This window comes from Rosa rugosa, chromosome 4, assembly GCF_958449725.1.
Source record: "Rosa rugosa chromosome 4, drRosRugo1.1, whole genome shotgun sequence".
NCBI lineage: Eukaryota > Viridiplantae > Streptophyta > Magnoliopsida > Rosales > Rosaceae > Rosa > Rosa rugosa.
In genome coordinates, this window is record NC_084823.1 from 44544981 (window position 1) to 44561497 (window position 16517).

The 16517-nt window shown below is 46.7% G+C and overlaps 1 protein-coding gene across 1 annotated transcript; it reads right to left on the minus strand.

Annotated features, from left to right (window-relative positions):
- Positions 1 to 11183: 11183 nt before the first annotated feature.
- LOC133742016 (protein LURP-one-related 4) lies at positions 11184 to 12273 on the minus strand. Its single transcript, XM_062169713.1, has 3 exons — positions 12017 to 12273; positions 11545 to 11772; positions 11184 to 11455 (listed from the first exon to the last, which is right to left on the minus strand). Exons 1-3 carry the CDS (start codon positions 12257 to 12259, stop codon positions 11321 to 11323), a joined length of 606 nt encoding a protein of 201 aa, XP_062025697.1. The 5' UTR covers positions 12260 to 12273; the 3' UTR covers positions 11184 to 11320.
- Positions 12274 to 16517: the final 4244 nt, after the last annotated feature.

The window sequence follows — 16517 nt, forward strand, 5'->3', positions numbered from 1 at the left end:
CACTGGCGCTGAGCCAGTCCGAGGTTCCTGTGGTGCTGCCAATTCCGCACCACTCCCATCTTGGTGACGACGGCCTGCCTGTCGTCCAGACGGGGGCCTCCGTGGGCGGCGGGAAAAAGGGGGCCGCAACAGCGGCTTCACAAAAGGAGAGGGTACCCGCCATCAGGCGTGGTTCCCAAAAAGAAAGAACGGTGCAGCCGGCGGAGACTGTAGCCGCGCCAAGGGAGGAGCCGCCGGCGAGGGTGACGAGGGCCGCTGTCGGGAACCCAAGGGCGCTGGAGAGAAAGCGTCGGCAGAATGACTCTCCTGGCGAGGAAGAGGGGGAGGATGTGGAGACAATCGGGGCCCATCAGCAAAAGAAGGCCCGTCAAGCTCCGTCGAAAGCTGCCGTGGTGGAGGGAGAGGCGCCCGCCGCCAGTGAATTGGACTCATTTGACGGATGGTGAGCGGGAGTTCTTCTTCCATCTCTGCGAACGGCTAGGGTTCGGCGGCCTAGCGGGGATCTCGCGCCCCACAGCGATTGACTAGTCGCCCTACAGCTCGGCGTTTGGTCAAATATCAGCAGGGCTGCACGACATGTTTGAGGCGGCGAAGAAGCAGCCTCTGGTCGAAGGGGAGCTTAGGGAGGAAATCCAAAGTCTCTAGAAGGAGCTGGCGGAGGCGAAGGAGAAGCTGGCGGAGGTGGGTTGGCGTCTGGCAAAGGCGGAGTGTGACGCCGCGGACGCCCGCGACAAGCTGACGGTGGCCATCGAGCGGGATTTGGAGAGGAATGAACGCGTCTCCAAGTTGGAGCAGGACATCGCCCTGCTGCAGGAGCGGGTAGCCGCTAAGGATAAGAAGCTCATTATCGTGCAGCGGGAGTCCGCCGCCAGAATAACGAAGGTGAAGCGGCTGGAGGGTCAGGTTGCCCTCCTGAGGGTTGAAGGGAATAACGCCGCGGCCGCCGCTGTTGAGGCATTCAAACAGTCGGCGGAGTATAAGAAAGCTCTGACCGAGTCGGCGAAGGCTGGGGCCCTAGCGAACGTAGAGCTGCTGCAGCAGAAAGGCGCCATCGACTTCGCAAAAGCGTCCCAGCCCGATGTGCCACCGGCGAAGAGTGCCCCGCCGGAGAAGAATGTCGTGACTGCCCAGCGGGAGGTGCCCGCTCAAGCAGTGGAGAAAGTGGCGCACGCCCAGCGGAAGGGTCCCAGCAGACTCCTCCTCCTACCCAGTCGGAGGTGTCACGTGCTGGCTTCTTGGTGGCGCACACCCGGGCGGACGGCACGATAGAAACTCCAAGTCCCACAGCCCGACGGTCTGATCAAACGAGCCACGCAATCCAGCCGCCGCATGCTGAAGCAGAAGATGCCGAGGGCAACCCCTGATGCTGGAACCTTCACCATATTTTCTTTCTTTTGTTTTTTTTTGTAGCCGCTGAGGCATAACAATTTGTAACAAGTATTTTGCAATGGAATGAAGTTTTGAATTTGCGTTTGTTATGATGTGTTTGTACCGCTAGTACTTTGACTTAGAGTTTTCTTTTGTCAATCAATGAAACATTAAAGGAATTAAGATTGGTCCAAGTGCACCACGTAGCGGACGTGGTCCGCTGACGATTGCTGGCTTTGCCAGTTGCCCTCGGTACTGGACTTGGGAACAATGGTTTGAATAATTCTTCGTTTCATTGATAGCTGATTGATCAGCGTGTACAAAAGTGGGGTAGTACCCGTTGGGTAGCTTCCCTTAGCTAAATATTGAACAAAAATTTAGCTAAGTCAAGATGCTCCTAGGTAGCGGCATGACTATTTGTAGTAATACCGAAGGTGTTCGGTATTCCAAGGGTCGGTCGACATGACGCCATCCTTGCCCATTAAGTAGAAGGTGCCTGGGCTAACGACTTCCAAAATTTTATATGGACATTCCCAAGTTGGGCGGAGTTTTGTTGGCGATGGAATGACTTCCTTCATTACCCAGTCCCCCAGTTGGAGGTTCCGAGCCTTGACTCTGGCGTTGTAGAAACGCGATACCCGTTGCTTGTTTTGTAAGTTGTGCAAGTGGGCCTTTTGTCGTTTTTCTTCTAGGAGGTCCCTGTCCAGGTTGATGCCGTCGCCGTTGGTCTCTGGGCAGTAGCCTTCGACCCTAGCGGTAGGCTGAGTGACCTCAATAGGTAGGACAGCCTCTGTTCCGAACATCATACAAAAGGGTGTTTCGTCGGTGGCGGAGGTTGGAGTTGTCCGGATGGCCCATAGAACTTCTGGAAGCTTCTCCGCCCACAAACCTTTGGCGTCGTCGAGCTTCTTTTTTAGCAGCTTCTTGATTATCTTGTTTGCTGCTTCGACCTGGCCGTTGGTTTGGGGATGGGCGACAGATGCAAAACTCAGTTTGGTGCCAAGGTTGGCGGTAAAAGAGATGAGTTCTTTGTTGTTGAACTGCGTGCCGTTGTCTGTAATGATTGTATGTGGGACACCATAGCGGCAATAGATGTTCTTCCAGAGGAAGTGAATTACCTTGGCGGTAGTTATTGCCGTCAGTGGCTCCGCCTCTATCCACTTACTGTTGTAGTCGATGGCAACAATGATGTACTTGAACTGGCCCTTGGCGGTTTGGAACTTTCCCATCAAATCGAGGCCCCACGTGGAGTGAATTCAAGGGCCGATGATGACTGACAGCCGTTCTGCCGGTGCATGTGGGAGATCTACAAACTGTTGGCATTTGTGGCAAGACCTCGAAATCCGCCGGGCGTCATCACCAAGTGTGGGCCAGAAGTAGCCTTGTCGCATTGTGCGATTGGCCAAGGATCTGGCGCCCGAGTGGTTTCCACATTCTCCACCGTGGATCTCAGCTAGAACAACTCTTCCCTCCTCCGGGGTTAGACAGCAGAGGTTGGGATGGGTGAATCCCTGGCGGTAAAGCTTGCCATTCTGGATGTTGTAGCGGGTTGCCCTCCGCTTGAGTTGTCGCGCTTGGACCTTGTCCTCCGGCAATGTCCCGCTGCGCTTGTATGCGATAATCTCATCCATCCAGCTGGGACTAACCTCAATGCTGAAGATCTCCGCCAGGGTTTTTGTGATACTTGGTCTGTCAAGGCTTTCCACCCTTGTGTCCGCTGGACTTTGATGTGGTTGGGCGGTTGCCAGTCTCGCCAGTGAATCAGCCTTGGTGTTCTTTTCCCTGGGGATTTGTGTGATGGTGTGAAATTTGAACTTTTTAAGCAGCGTTTTGACGTACCCCAAATATGCCGCTAACTGCTGGTCCTTGGCTTGGAAGCTGTCGTTGACCTGATTAACGACTAATTGAGAGTCGCTGAATATGTTGACGCTGTCGGCGCCTGAGTCGATGGCAAGGAGTAAGCCGGCAATGAGTGCTTCGTATTCCGCCATATTGTTTGAAGCTTTGAAGTTGAATTTCAACGCGTATTCCGCGTTCAGTCCCCCGGGTCCTGTTAAGATGACTCCGGCGCTAGCGGAGCCGTCCACATGCAGGTTCCAATCCGAGTGTGGCGGAGTTGCTTCCTCAGCGGTTACCATTTCTGTTCCGGGCTTTGTCTCGGTACCGGGCTCTGGCTGACGCTCGGTGAGTTCAGCGATGAAGTCCGCCACTGCCTGGCCCTTCACGGCGGTTCTTGGCTTGTAGTCTATGTCGAACTCGCTGAGCTCAATGGCCCACTTGCTGAGGCGCCCCGAGTGTTCAGGGTTCTGCATCACTTGCCTCAGCGGTTGATTGGTTAACACATGGATCGTGTGAGCCTGAAAGTATTGGCGGAGGCGCCTGGCGGCAACGATGAGTGCGAGGGCTAGTTGCTCCAAGGGAGGATACCTTGTTTCTGCTCCGTTCATGCCTCTGCCGGCGTAGAACACTGGGAGCTCGTCTTGGCCCTCCCGCCGAACAATGGCGCAGCTTACCGCCGATACCGAGACCGCTAGGTAGATGAACAGTGTCTCTCCTTGCACAGGGACAGAAAGGAGAGAGACTGCCGCTAGGTATTCCTTCAGACCCTGGAACGCCGCCTGACACTCTGGGTTCCAGTTGATGACTTTCTTGTGAGTCGTTTTGAGGAGTTTGAAGAATGGGGCACACCTATCAGTGAGTCTGGAGATGAATCGAGAAAGGGCGGTTAACTTGCCCTGGAGGCATTGGACGTCCACCTTATACTCGGGGTCCGCCAGGTCAAGGATGGCCTGTACCTTGTCCGGGTTAGCCTCGATGCCTCGCTCGCTGACGATGTAACCCAGAAATTTGCTGGCGGTGACTCCAAAGAAACATTTTTCTGGGTTGAGGCGCATACCATAGGCCAGGAGAATGGTTACTATGATCTTGAGGTTTGCTACATGTCCGCTGGCCTTTATGCTCTTAACTAGCATGTCGTCCACGTAGACCTCGATGATTTTTCCCAGATGCTCAGCGAACATGGCGTTCATCAACCGCTGATAAGTTGCACCGGCGTTCTTCAGACCGAAAGGCATGACATTGTAGCAGTAGAGGCCTTTGTCGGTGGTGAAGGTGGTGCATTCCAGGTCGCCGGGGTGCATCTTGATCTGATTATATCCGGAGAAAGCGTCCATCATGCTGAGGAGCTCATGTCCGGCGGTTGCATCGACTAGCTGATCGATACGAGGTAGCGGGAAACTATCCTTTGGGCATGCCTTGTTGAGATTTTTGAATTCGACACACATCCGCCACTTGCCGCTGGGCTTTTTGACCATTACCAAATTGGAGATCCACTGGGGATAGATGACTTGGCGGATGAATCGAATGCCCTGGAGCTTGGCAACCTCCTCTCCTATTGCCTGGTACTTTTCCTCATCAAAGGCCCTCTGCTTCTGCTTGATGGGATAAAAGGAGGGTTTGATGGTCAGCTTATGAGTGATAATTTCAGGAGAGATACCTGGCATGTCCGCGTAGGACCATGCAAAGACGGCGGCGTTATCACGCAGGAATTGAGTGAGCTCTGCCGCCACCTCTGGGTCTAGCTGGGCGCCTATGCGGACCGTCCGCTCGGGGTGTTCGTCCGAGATGCAAACAACTTTCAACGACGTCTCCGGGTTGACCGGCTCTTTCTTGACATACTTCTTCTCCTCATCCCTAGGATCCTCAAAGATGTTTGGCGGCGGTGCCTGATTACCCACCGTTAGAATCTCATGGCGGCGCGCTGAGCGCACTATAGTCGTTGAATAGCACTCCCAAGCCAACTGTTGACTTCCTCTCACACAGCCCGTGCCGTTGGGTGTGGGGAATTTCATGAGAAGCATGTATCCGGCAATGATGCACTTGAGCTTGTTAAGCGCTGGTCGTCCAATGATGGCGTTGTACGAACTGAAACAATCGACAATTATGAATTCCGTATGTACCTCCGCCATACATGGACTAGTGCCAATAACCAGCCTCATGTAGTTCGACCCCAGCGGTTGCGTGACGTCGCCGGAGAAGCTGAGCAGTGGCTCGTGATCCTGGAGTAGTTTCTTGTTCCGCTTGAGATGATCGTAGCAACCGCTGAAGATGACGTTGACAGCGGACCCACTATCCACCAAGATTCTCCCCACAGAAAATCTGCCAAGAATGGGTCGTCATGGGGTAAATGCACGCCGCGCTCCTCCTCCTCTGAGAAGGTAATAGGTTCCCAACCTGATCTTGGGAGTTTGGCGGATCTTTCGTAGCGGATGTTGCAGACTTCCTTTGGGTGATTAGCGCGTGCATAGCGCTTGCTTGCCCTGTGGGACATGCTAGTGATTGGGGCACCGCCGTCGATGGTGTTGATACAGCCCAAAGTCTCAATATTGGCGATCACAGGTGGCGGTTGGTGCACCTTAAACTGCTCCAACTTGCCGTCACAGTACAAGGTCTCAATGGCCGTTTTGAGAGCATTGCAGCTGTTGGTATTGTGGCCGCTGTCCTCGTGGTATTTGCACCACTTTCCGGTGTTCCTGGGTTTGCCCGTTTTTGGGTACTTTGGAGGGGGTGGCGGTGGGATCTGATCCTTGCACTGATTGTAGATGTCATCATACGAGGCCGTGAGGACCGTGAACACTGCATACCGCTGCGAGGACTCCGCCTGCTTGTTGCGGTTATCCCCATGGGTTGGGCGGTTGCCCTTGTTGTAATGCTGGTCCCTCTGCCGCTTGTTCTGGTGGTGGCCCTGCTGCCACCCCCTCTTCCTCGCCAGGAGAGTCAATCTGCCGGCGCTTTCTCTCTAGCGCCCTTGGGTTCCCGGCAGCGGCCCTCGTCACCCTCGCCGGCGGCTCCTCCCTTGGCGCGGCTACAGTCTCCGCCGGATGCACCGTTCTTTATTTCTGGGAACCACGCCTGATGGTGGGTACCCTCTCCTTTTGTGAAGCCGCTGTTGCGGCCATCTTTTTCCCGCCGCCCACGGAGGTCCCCGCCTGGACGACAGGCAGGCCGTCGTCACCAAGATGGGAGTGGTGCGGCATTGGCAGCACCACAGGAACCTCGGACTGGCTCAGCGCCAGTGTCTCGGGGTTCACCAGAGTCTTCTGGGCCGTCAGACCCTCGGCATACATCGACTCGAGGAAGTTCTCAACCTCCGCACGATCCATCGCTTTTTCGAAGGCGTCGCGACTCGCTTTGTTACCCGGCGGATGTTCTAAAAAAAAAAAAAAAACCAGTCATCCTGGGCTACTTATTACAAAAAAAAAAACAGTATGGCGGAGATTTATTACCAACGGAGCGAGTTAGCCGCTGATCGACCAGCAGCTCCCAACCGGTCAGTAGTCGGAAGTCCAGCAAGTTACGGTTCCGCCAGCAACCTCTGATCTGTGCTACGCGACACTCTTCTTCGCGCGTTAGGTTATACCGCAGTCCCGCTGCACAAACACAATAGTCGTTAGTAAAAATACAAGTCTGCAAATACAAGAACCCGCCAACTACGTTCAGCGGAAACCGGTTACCAACCTCGGATGGGTTGGAACTCCGACTTAATCCTAAACGTCGGCCCTTCCTCATTCGACCCAGCCTGATACTCCCACCCCTCTGTGGCGACGCAGAAGGTCCCCCGCCAGTAGGACATTGAATCCCTTAGATTCTCGATCAGCTTGGGCACTCCCTGGCGGCGGCTCAAGTTCACTTGCCCTCTGCAACCCTGGCGCTTCACATAGACCAACTCGTAGAAGTGCAGCACCTCCGCCACAGTAGGCCCCTCACATCCGGACAACCGCCACAGAGAGTTTAGCGCAAGCATCAACCACCACATGTTGGGGAAAATTTGACCGAAGGCAAGGCCAAATTCGCACACCAGGATTTGAAGATTTGGCACCAGCGGGAGTGTCACTCCTTGGCGGAATATCGCCTCATGCACGGCGGCAAACCCCTCTGGGAGAATCGACGCCTTCTCATCCGCCGTCGGCGGGCGCAGCTTCACCGAACCCGGCAACCGGAACATCCGCTTCACCCGAGTGACGGCGGCGGCATTCATCTGCCCTCCTGCCTCGTCAACGGCGGTGCCATCCTAGAGGAACCACGCTGACTCAGCGTCCTCCCCCGCTGTTTCTTCTTCCCCAGCGGAGCCGCTGGCAGCGCTGTTGCTTGCCAACCGCTCACGTGTCAACCACCACCAGACGAAGCGTCTGATGGAAGTAACCACTTGGGATGAATTCACCAACCGTCCGAAGCCTCCGCTGAGCGAAACCCTGCCAGCGGAACTTCTCCCTTGTCATCATCCAAGTGACGAAGTCTCCGCTGAGCGAAACCCCGCCAGCGGAACTTCTCCCTTGTCATCATCCAAGTGACGAAGTCTCCGCTGAGCGAAACCCCGCCAGCGGAACTTCTCCCTTGTCATCTTCCAAGTGAAGAAGTCTCCGCTGAGCGAAACCCCGCCAGCGGAACTTCTCCCTTGTCATCTTCCAAGTGACGAAGTCTCCGCTGAGCGAAACCCCGCCAGCGGAACTTCTCCCTTGCCGTCCTGCAAGCGGGGCATCTTCCGCTACACACCTCTAGCGGAATCCCATTTTTCATCTTGCAAGCTGCGTGCTTTTTTCAGCGCAATATCGCTCAATTAAATTTCCGCCAGGCACGTCTACTGGACGCTGCTTCCGGCTGCAGTCAGCGGGGGGATATCCGCCAGCGGCGGATCCCAAGGCCACGCCTCACTGACAACGACCGCCAAGCGGCGTTACGGTCAGACCGTCCCTACGGGACACGGGGACTTGTCAACAGTCTACGACGGCCCTGATCAGGCACGTTGACCCCCGTCACTTGGGTAATAAAGATTGGGCTCGCTACCCAACACCCTCTGCTCCGTGCAGCTCCCCCTCAACAAAAAATCCGCCGACCATCTGGAGGTCTACCTTGGCCGAGGAGTGGGGGACTCCCTGGAAGGCCTAGCAGGGGCCCACCCGAAAGGGTATAAAGCGTTTGCTCACTAAAATCCATGGTTGACAACGCACTGACGCTAATTATGCTCTTGCAAGTCTAGCGGAAGAAAACGCTTCAAACTGCCGAACAACTCCCCAACCAAGATTGCCCTCCTTGACTGGGGACTTGGGGGACTTGTACATACATGTACATTTGCAAGCATAATTAGCTATAATGGGCCACGCTTATTGTTCGCTAAAGGTACTAATTCCAACCAAAGAAATGACATACAGGTACACCGTCAGGCGGGCTACAACCCCAGCGTCGGATCACCCCCAGATCACCGCCGACGCACTGCCACGCGCCGTGCCAAAATGGCATCAGTAGCTCCCAGAGCTGGGAACTGAAACACTTTAGCCCCACATCGAAAACAAAGAGAAGAACCTCCTCTTCCTCACCTATAAAAGGTTCTCTCCTCTCTCCTCATTAATTACGCATTCAATACTTACCTACTGTTACTTTGTCAACATAAATACATTGACTAACTTAGGCATCGGAGAGTTGAAGACCGCCAAGCGCGGTCTCCCTCTGACGCCCTTTGTATTTTACTTGACAGGTAGCGGAAGCTTTGAGAACATCACAAGTATCGATCCGCCCATCGGATCAGCGTTAACAAATGTTCAGCTACCGCCGAACTTTTAGACATTAACACACCCCTCATAGAAGGGAAGTGGCTGCAATGAGGAAGCTGGTGAAGAAGCGTGAGGTACCAAAGTAACTTTGGCGAAGAAGGGTGAGATGGGTGCCCAGAGCAATTTTTTGGGTGCCCGGATTATATTTGAACCAGAGTGGAGGAAAAAAAAAACAAATAACATTAGTAACTCAAATTACCTATTTACCCTTTATTATTTATCAATTGACAAACGCCGTAACGGCCAACAGTGTTCTAGGGACTAATGTTGGGTCGTGGTCCGAACTTCAGGTACCAAAGTGATATATATTTTTTTTCAGGTACTAAAGTTACTAATGGACCAAAGGTCAGGTACTGTTTGCATTTGTTTCCCTACTTTTTGTCCATTTACCTCATTTCTAGAGATTTTTTTTCCCACTTATCCCATTAAGTTTTTTTAATTCTCTCTTACCCAAACCACTCTAAGGAGGTCTTCCATAGTACCCCATTAAGATTTTTTTTTGTTTTTTATTTTCTTTAATACAATTTTACCCTCACCCCTTTGTTACTTAGAGAGAGAGAGAGGAAAAAAAAATGGAAGAGAGAGAAACCATAGGAGACTTCACCGGAGCCGGTCACCGGTCGCCGGAATCCGGTCACCGATCGCAGGATTCCGGTCACCGGCCGCTCACCGGACTTTTCTGAAAACCTCGCCGGAGGTCCCCAAAGAGGTCGTCAGAGATTTCATAGGTCGCCGGAAAGGTTTATTGCCCCCAATAGATGTCTATTGGGGTAGTCTATTGGCCCCTAATAGAAGTCTATTGGCCCCCAATAGAGGCCTATTGCCCCCCAATAGAGGGGCAATAAACCTCTATTGCCCCCTAATAGAACTTTCAGTATCCGGAATGGGAACTAATCTTCCTAAAATTAGACAAATAAAACTTTGATTAAAGAAAAAAAAAAAAAAATTATATCAATTTAAAAACGTCTATTGCCTTCCAACAGACGTTTATTGCCCCCCAATAGACATTTAAAACTTTTTTTTTTCTTTCCTTCTGTCCCATTACTTTAAAAAAAAAAAAAATTGATTTGGGCACCCAGAAAATGCTCTGGGCACCCACACATCTTCTCCCTTCTACAGTCGACCAACAGACCCAACTGGTGCTTGTGAATGGACGCAACTGTAATCAATCCTTGACGCAGCGACCGAGATAGAGAGCACTGTGAAAATCCTTACTGATTCGCACCCATTCGAATTGCAATCGGAACAAGTTTGTATGACTGAAGTGAGCACCGCCGGAGAAAGAAGAAGACCTGATCAAGGAACCTGCTCTCCTCCGCCGCCGCCCTACACGGCTTCATCTCCTCCATCGGACCCCCTGCCGCCGTCCCGCCTTGTGGTGCCGCATGGCCGTCTCGACCGCTTCGACTCGGGCGTCGACCTCTGTGGCCTTCTTACTTATAGAAGCCGCCTTCTTCCTCGCAAGGCCGACTCATATTCAAATGTTAATTGGATTGGTGGGCTGCCAGAACTGCCATGGCAAAGAGAGAGGAGAGTGCAGATCGGAATTGGAGGATGAGAGAGAAAGAAATCGCAGATGGGAGGGATGAGAGAGAGAGAGTCCGAGAGCGAACGAGAGAGAGTATGAGAGTGGCATTGGAGTAATTTCTAGATAATCCGAGTCTAAATGGGACTTTTCACTTTCAAATTGGGTGAATGGGAATACTAATAAGTTGGTGAGGTGAGTGGGAGTGTTTTAATTAAAATTAGTGCATTTGGTCAAGATCCCAAAATATAAAGCTGTACAAATTAAGCATACAGAAGCTTACCTACCGTTCCAAGTGAACTGCTGCTTCCAAATAATGTGAAAGTATTAAAGAGATCAAATATTATTCTTGTATGAATTAGAAGGCAAATTTTGTTCTCTAATGAAGGATATATTTGTGTATTTCTCTCGTTTTCTCATAGAAACTTATTTTTATTGCATTATTACTTTATTAGGGTCGTGTGGCTCAATAGAAACTAAGAATGTGATCGAAAAGATGATACGCTTGCTTCTATATTTATCTCATTTTCTCTCATAGAAACTTCTTTCTAATCATACTCTTTAGAGCTGCATATAGCCCGACATATGGAAGTAAAGAATGTGAAAAGATGATAACCTCAATCTCCAATATTTAAGTGGGTGGTTCACCACTAAGCAATACTGCATTTTATGGTGTTCCGAATTAAAACTTCATTGCAAATCATATTTAACCACATAAAATGGATTTGAAAGGGGTAAAGAAAACAGAACATACTTACCAAAAAAAAAAAAATACAACAGAACATGATTCAGAAGCCACACTCTTACATTTTACAGCTATTTACATTTTGCGACAAATTAATCCATAGGCAGTTACAATAGCCATTATAAGTGAATGGTCCATATGAGTCTCCACCTCCAAGGTTAATACATCTTCTCCCAGAACTATCCCAGAAGATGATAGCTTCTTCTTTGCCTGGAAAAAAAGAAACTATAAGTTTCTCTTCTTATATGCCTTTGTTAATTAGCAAAGAGAAACTTATTATTTACTGAAATTAGGCTCACCTCTGCAGCAATTCCTCCATCAATGTCCACTATTCTAAACCCTGCAGTAGTCTTGCCTGTTAATCTCACTATCCAATACTTTTCAAACCCTACTGTAATTTGACAAGCTAAGCTTCCCATAAGCATTCTGCTATATCTTTTCACATGAAACCAAGGCTTCTCCTCTTTGTCAAATTTACAAGATCCACTCCATTTATAGCCATCCCATCGTTCAAAAGCTTGTAGCTTCTGCAAATTAACAAAACCAGATCGATCACAATACCTAGCTAATATATATTTCTCTTTAATTCATTTTCCAAAGAAAAATCTCATTTAGGCACACTCATGTTTGCAATTTCTAGATCCCAAAAGAGATATTCATGCTAGAATTACTGGGACCCTAAAATTTTTAATTCTCAAATAATGGACCGAAGAGTATATATCATGCTAGCTAACAATATGAAGTATGTACGTGATAGGAGATCGATGTTACCTTTTTACGTATGGTATAAAGAAGTTTCCCTTGGAGATTCATGAGATGGACTTCATTGCTGCACTTTTTGTCATAGTTGTCAACTCGGTAAACAATCTCACCATTGGAATTATAGACGGTGCAACCATTTGTATTGCATACAAGTGACTTCATCCAAATGGTATATGTTTCTCTCTTTGAGCTCATGTACGGAGTGACAGAAGGAACTTGGGGAGCTGCACCAGGTCGACATACCTTTGCCATAATGGAAGAGCAAAGAAAATAGGTATATCACCGGTAGCTAGCTAGCCATAGGTCTACAAGAGCTTATATTTATATTTTCCAAAAGTTGTAATTAATTCGAAAATTAGGCAATGAGGGTATAAGCCTGTCTATTTTATTATTCTTGTTGGCCTTTATCTGTCTTAGTATTAGATTACTGAGGTGCGGGCAGATACTATGAGATGACTGTAGGCAATTGCCCTCTAGTCAAATTTCTAATCAGATTTTTAAAGAGCTTTACATCTTAGGTGTTCTCCAGGGTAAGGAAATATGTATACATTGTAATTATGTAAGAATGCGCCTCATTTTCTTTAAATTTGGTCTTCAATCAAAGAAAAATATAAATTTGTTGCTGTCACTGTACTATACAAGTCTTTCTTTCATTTGAATAGTCAGGGATCAAAGAGACTGAGGCCATACTAGTCCAAGATCAGTGGGTCAACCAGTTATATATGTGATTAAGTATTCAATCACGTTTAAGTCGCTTGAGAATTAATGGAAATTTACAAGGTTCGAGGTAGAGAGCAGCCCTTTCTTTTTCATGTTTGATCGAGTCTGACCTTTCTTTTTGAATTCATAGTTGTTTGAGGAGATGAGAAACAAATTAAAGGAAGCATGTATTATCACATGTACACTTACGGTTGAAGAACTTGATATTAAACTATTGGGGATGTACCGTCATCATGCCATGCTTACATGATAAATATATGCACATTGCTTTGGCATATACAGTATTTATACTTCAAATCATTTTGAATTGTTATATTAATCTCATTATTAATTTAAGTTCTGACAACCACTCTCTTTTGGACCTTTTTTTATATTTAGCTTAATTAATTAAGAGTCCAAGCACATGATTTTTTGGGTGTTAATATAAATTCTTACAGATTATTCTGGGTTTGAAGGAAGAAAATTAATTTGTAAAGATAAACGCTACCCAAGTCTGCTTTGTAGTCCAGAAGTTTTACCACCCAACAACCTCTAGGCTCTGTTTGGTTCCTGAAATAATTTTACTAATTTGTTTATAACAGTTGGTGTATGGTAGGCCATGTAAAATATTATTTGGACCTAATATTATCTACATTAAGTAAATAACAAATTGATTAAGCTTATTACAATAAATAGGAAATATATGAATTATCTACCTAGACACCTAATGAGCTGTGAAATGTATGTCACTCATATGGTTAGGAATCCATTTTGATAAAGATAAATATATAATTAGTTGATATGATAATTATAGCATATATGATAACTCATTGGCTAGAATCAAGGATTCTTTTATGGGAAGACCTATCTAGCTTGTATATATAGGTGCTAGAAGTCCCTATTCACTGTGTGAAAAAACATTCAGTCCTGCCCCATAGAGAGGAGTTAAACACATAGTTGAGTATAAGATTTCTTGTGTGTGGCTGCTTGAAGTTTTGGAGCTCGGATTATTTGTGTTGAATAGCTGTGTTGCTGCTACTGCTTTTGAAGGAATGGTTGTTGTGCATGAAGCAGGTGATGCATGATTCTAGTTCATATTGTATTGATCATTTGGTTGTGTTTATGCATTTTGTGAAACGATCTTGGTTTGCTCATTAAGTTAACAGGTTGTAGGCTATTGCCAAGGAAAACCATAATTAGTATATTGGAGGTGTCCTATGACACGGCCGCTCATCCAAGACTTTCCCATAATGATAAACTGCATGTAAAATTTGTTTTTGGTCATGACCAAAATGCAGCAATTAAGTTCAATGTTAAGTAGTACAAATTTGACCCATATATATTACATCTTAGTTGTAATGGATGAAGTTTAGCTAGTAACTGAGCATGTGGGCATGCATCATTTCAGGGCATGAACTACCGTGACTGATTTAATAGCTGACCGACGGTTTGAAACGTTTGAATATTACATATTGCATGCATTGCACACGTCTTGAGTTGCAAGTAAAACTTGATTTTGGTAGAAACAATTATCCTTGGTCAAAACCAAGTATCATAACCATAGAATTATATATCTTTGCAGGAGAAATTTAAGGCTCCAAAATCCAAAGTCCAAAGTTCAGGTTGGTATAGAATTGCTGACTAGCCGTATAAGTACAACTGGAAGTCGCTACCATATGAAGTCTCTTTCTGGTTTAAAAGAATCAGGTGATGTGATTGTTAGAGAACCACTAGAAGGATGTTGCATCATTGAAACGGAAACCACAATTTTGAAATTTCAATAAGATGTCCGAAAATGTGTTGCTCTTTCACTAAAAGATTATTATCATCGTTACAAATTGAATTACAGGGAATGAGGGATGGTATTCGTATGTGAGGTAAGGATCACCATGAAACCGCATTTTAATTACCTGAACCGTATGTTTGGTTTAAATGCATGACTGTTGATGACACACGAATTTGGCGTACTGTTGACAGTAAAAGTTTCTATCCAAATTCATGTGTGATGTCCGCAAAAGAAATTAAAATTCAATGGAGTAGATAGCAAAAGTTGTCTGCATCGTTTTGAAACGCAACCAATTAAAACGAGTGAGGTCTCGAATATAAAGGGAGAGAAATCTAGAATGATCATGGGCAAGGGAAGAAAGAATACGATGAGTAAGCTCGTCTGGAAGATCACTGAATCTGTGTATCAGACTCTTACTGCAGCCTCTGTTCTGACCCATATAAATTGGTTGGTAGATAATATATATAGCCTCTCTTATGATCCATGATAATTGGTTCCTACCAATTGTTTGACAGATCCCTCTAACCCGAAATGATCATACATAAAGACAGTTCATACCCCGACTAGCTAGAATTTGAGAGACAAAATGTGAAGAGATCGAGCGAGGCAAATTGGGGAATTGAGGCGTGTGTGTTTGTTTCGATGTTTGTTCTCATCATGCTCAAGTCTTCCTATTTTTACGTAGAGAACACTTCCTAAACCAGTGTATAAACAATAATAGATATTGGCCCTAATAAATTGGACTGGACCATTCAAATTATCTCTGCTGAACTGTCACTTCCCTTGTTGCTTTGGGTTTCCATTATGGGCCCAATAGACTAAGAATTTCACAATAATGTTCACCAGATCATTAAGTGACTAAGGAACTAATGCTTAACTACTCTTAGATGTAAATTTAACTGTGAAAATAGTTATTTTTAAATTGAGTAGTTTTATTTTTCACCCTTAGATCTATATCGATCCAAAGGTAATTAGACATAATTTCTTGATCAGTAACTAACCAAATGAACACCATTGATAAATTGTACGTTTAAAAAACTTTAACCGTGTTTTTTATAGTAAGATTTGAATATTCCTACTAACAATTATAACATCCTTTGCTCCCTCTATGTTTTCAGTCCCTGCAAATCAATATGACACAATCACAAGCCACACATTTAACCCAAAAAAGAAAATTGAGTTAGGTCCCATGCCCCAACTAGTTCTATAGTGGCTACGCCATTAGCTATCAAAGTCAAGCCATATGGACTAATTAGGTTATCCTGGACCATAAACATGCGGTTATTTAGGACTACTTAAAAATTGCTCTCTTCCGGATATCAACTATCACATGTATTCTTACTTCACTATATACTCTTTATTCTCGTATATTTTGAGGGTGGTGAGTTTTCAACTTGAGATATCATCCAGCATTATGAAGAAAAATGTCATATAGCATTTAGTTTAACAATAAAACAATTCTTTCCAACATAGGTAACACTTTCTATGAAATTGAAAAGTTCAACGTTGGATATAAAGTAGAGAATAACACAATAAATTTAACCTATTCTTTTAATCTGATAACAATGTATATGGTGGATAAGTGAGTGTTGTGCCCGTTAGGGGACTCCCGCATGGTGTATTCGTTGGCAAAGGAATGTGTTGTTCAATGAAAAATTATGGAGAGTGAAATTTATACTCTCCATTTTACAATCCACACTCCATGTTTCATTTTTTTTTTTTTTTTTGAAATAGGGTTTGGAACCCAGCCTAGTTGGGAGGTTCAGCCCTATGCCTGGTTCCATTTATTGAAATAAAATTTTGCAACGGGGTGGTTTTTTTTTTTTTGGGGGGGGGGGGGGGACATAAAACCTGAACCCCGTGCTATATTAGAACAATTGCAGTAATCCTCGTAGAGGTGGTGGTAAACAAGGATCAATTTTTTAGCAAGGTACGGAATGTATCGTCAAATATTCAATATGATTCCACAAGATCTAGTTTTGTTCAAGTAACGAATTCTAGCCAATTGAAAGGATCCTCTGATCA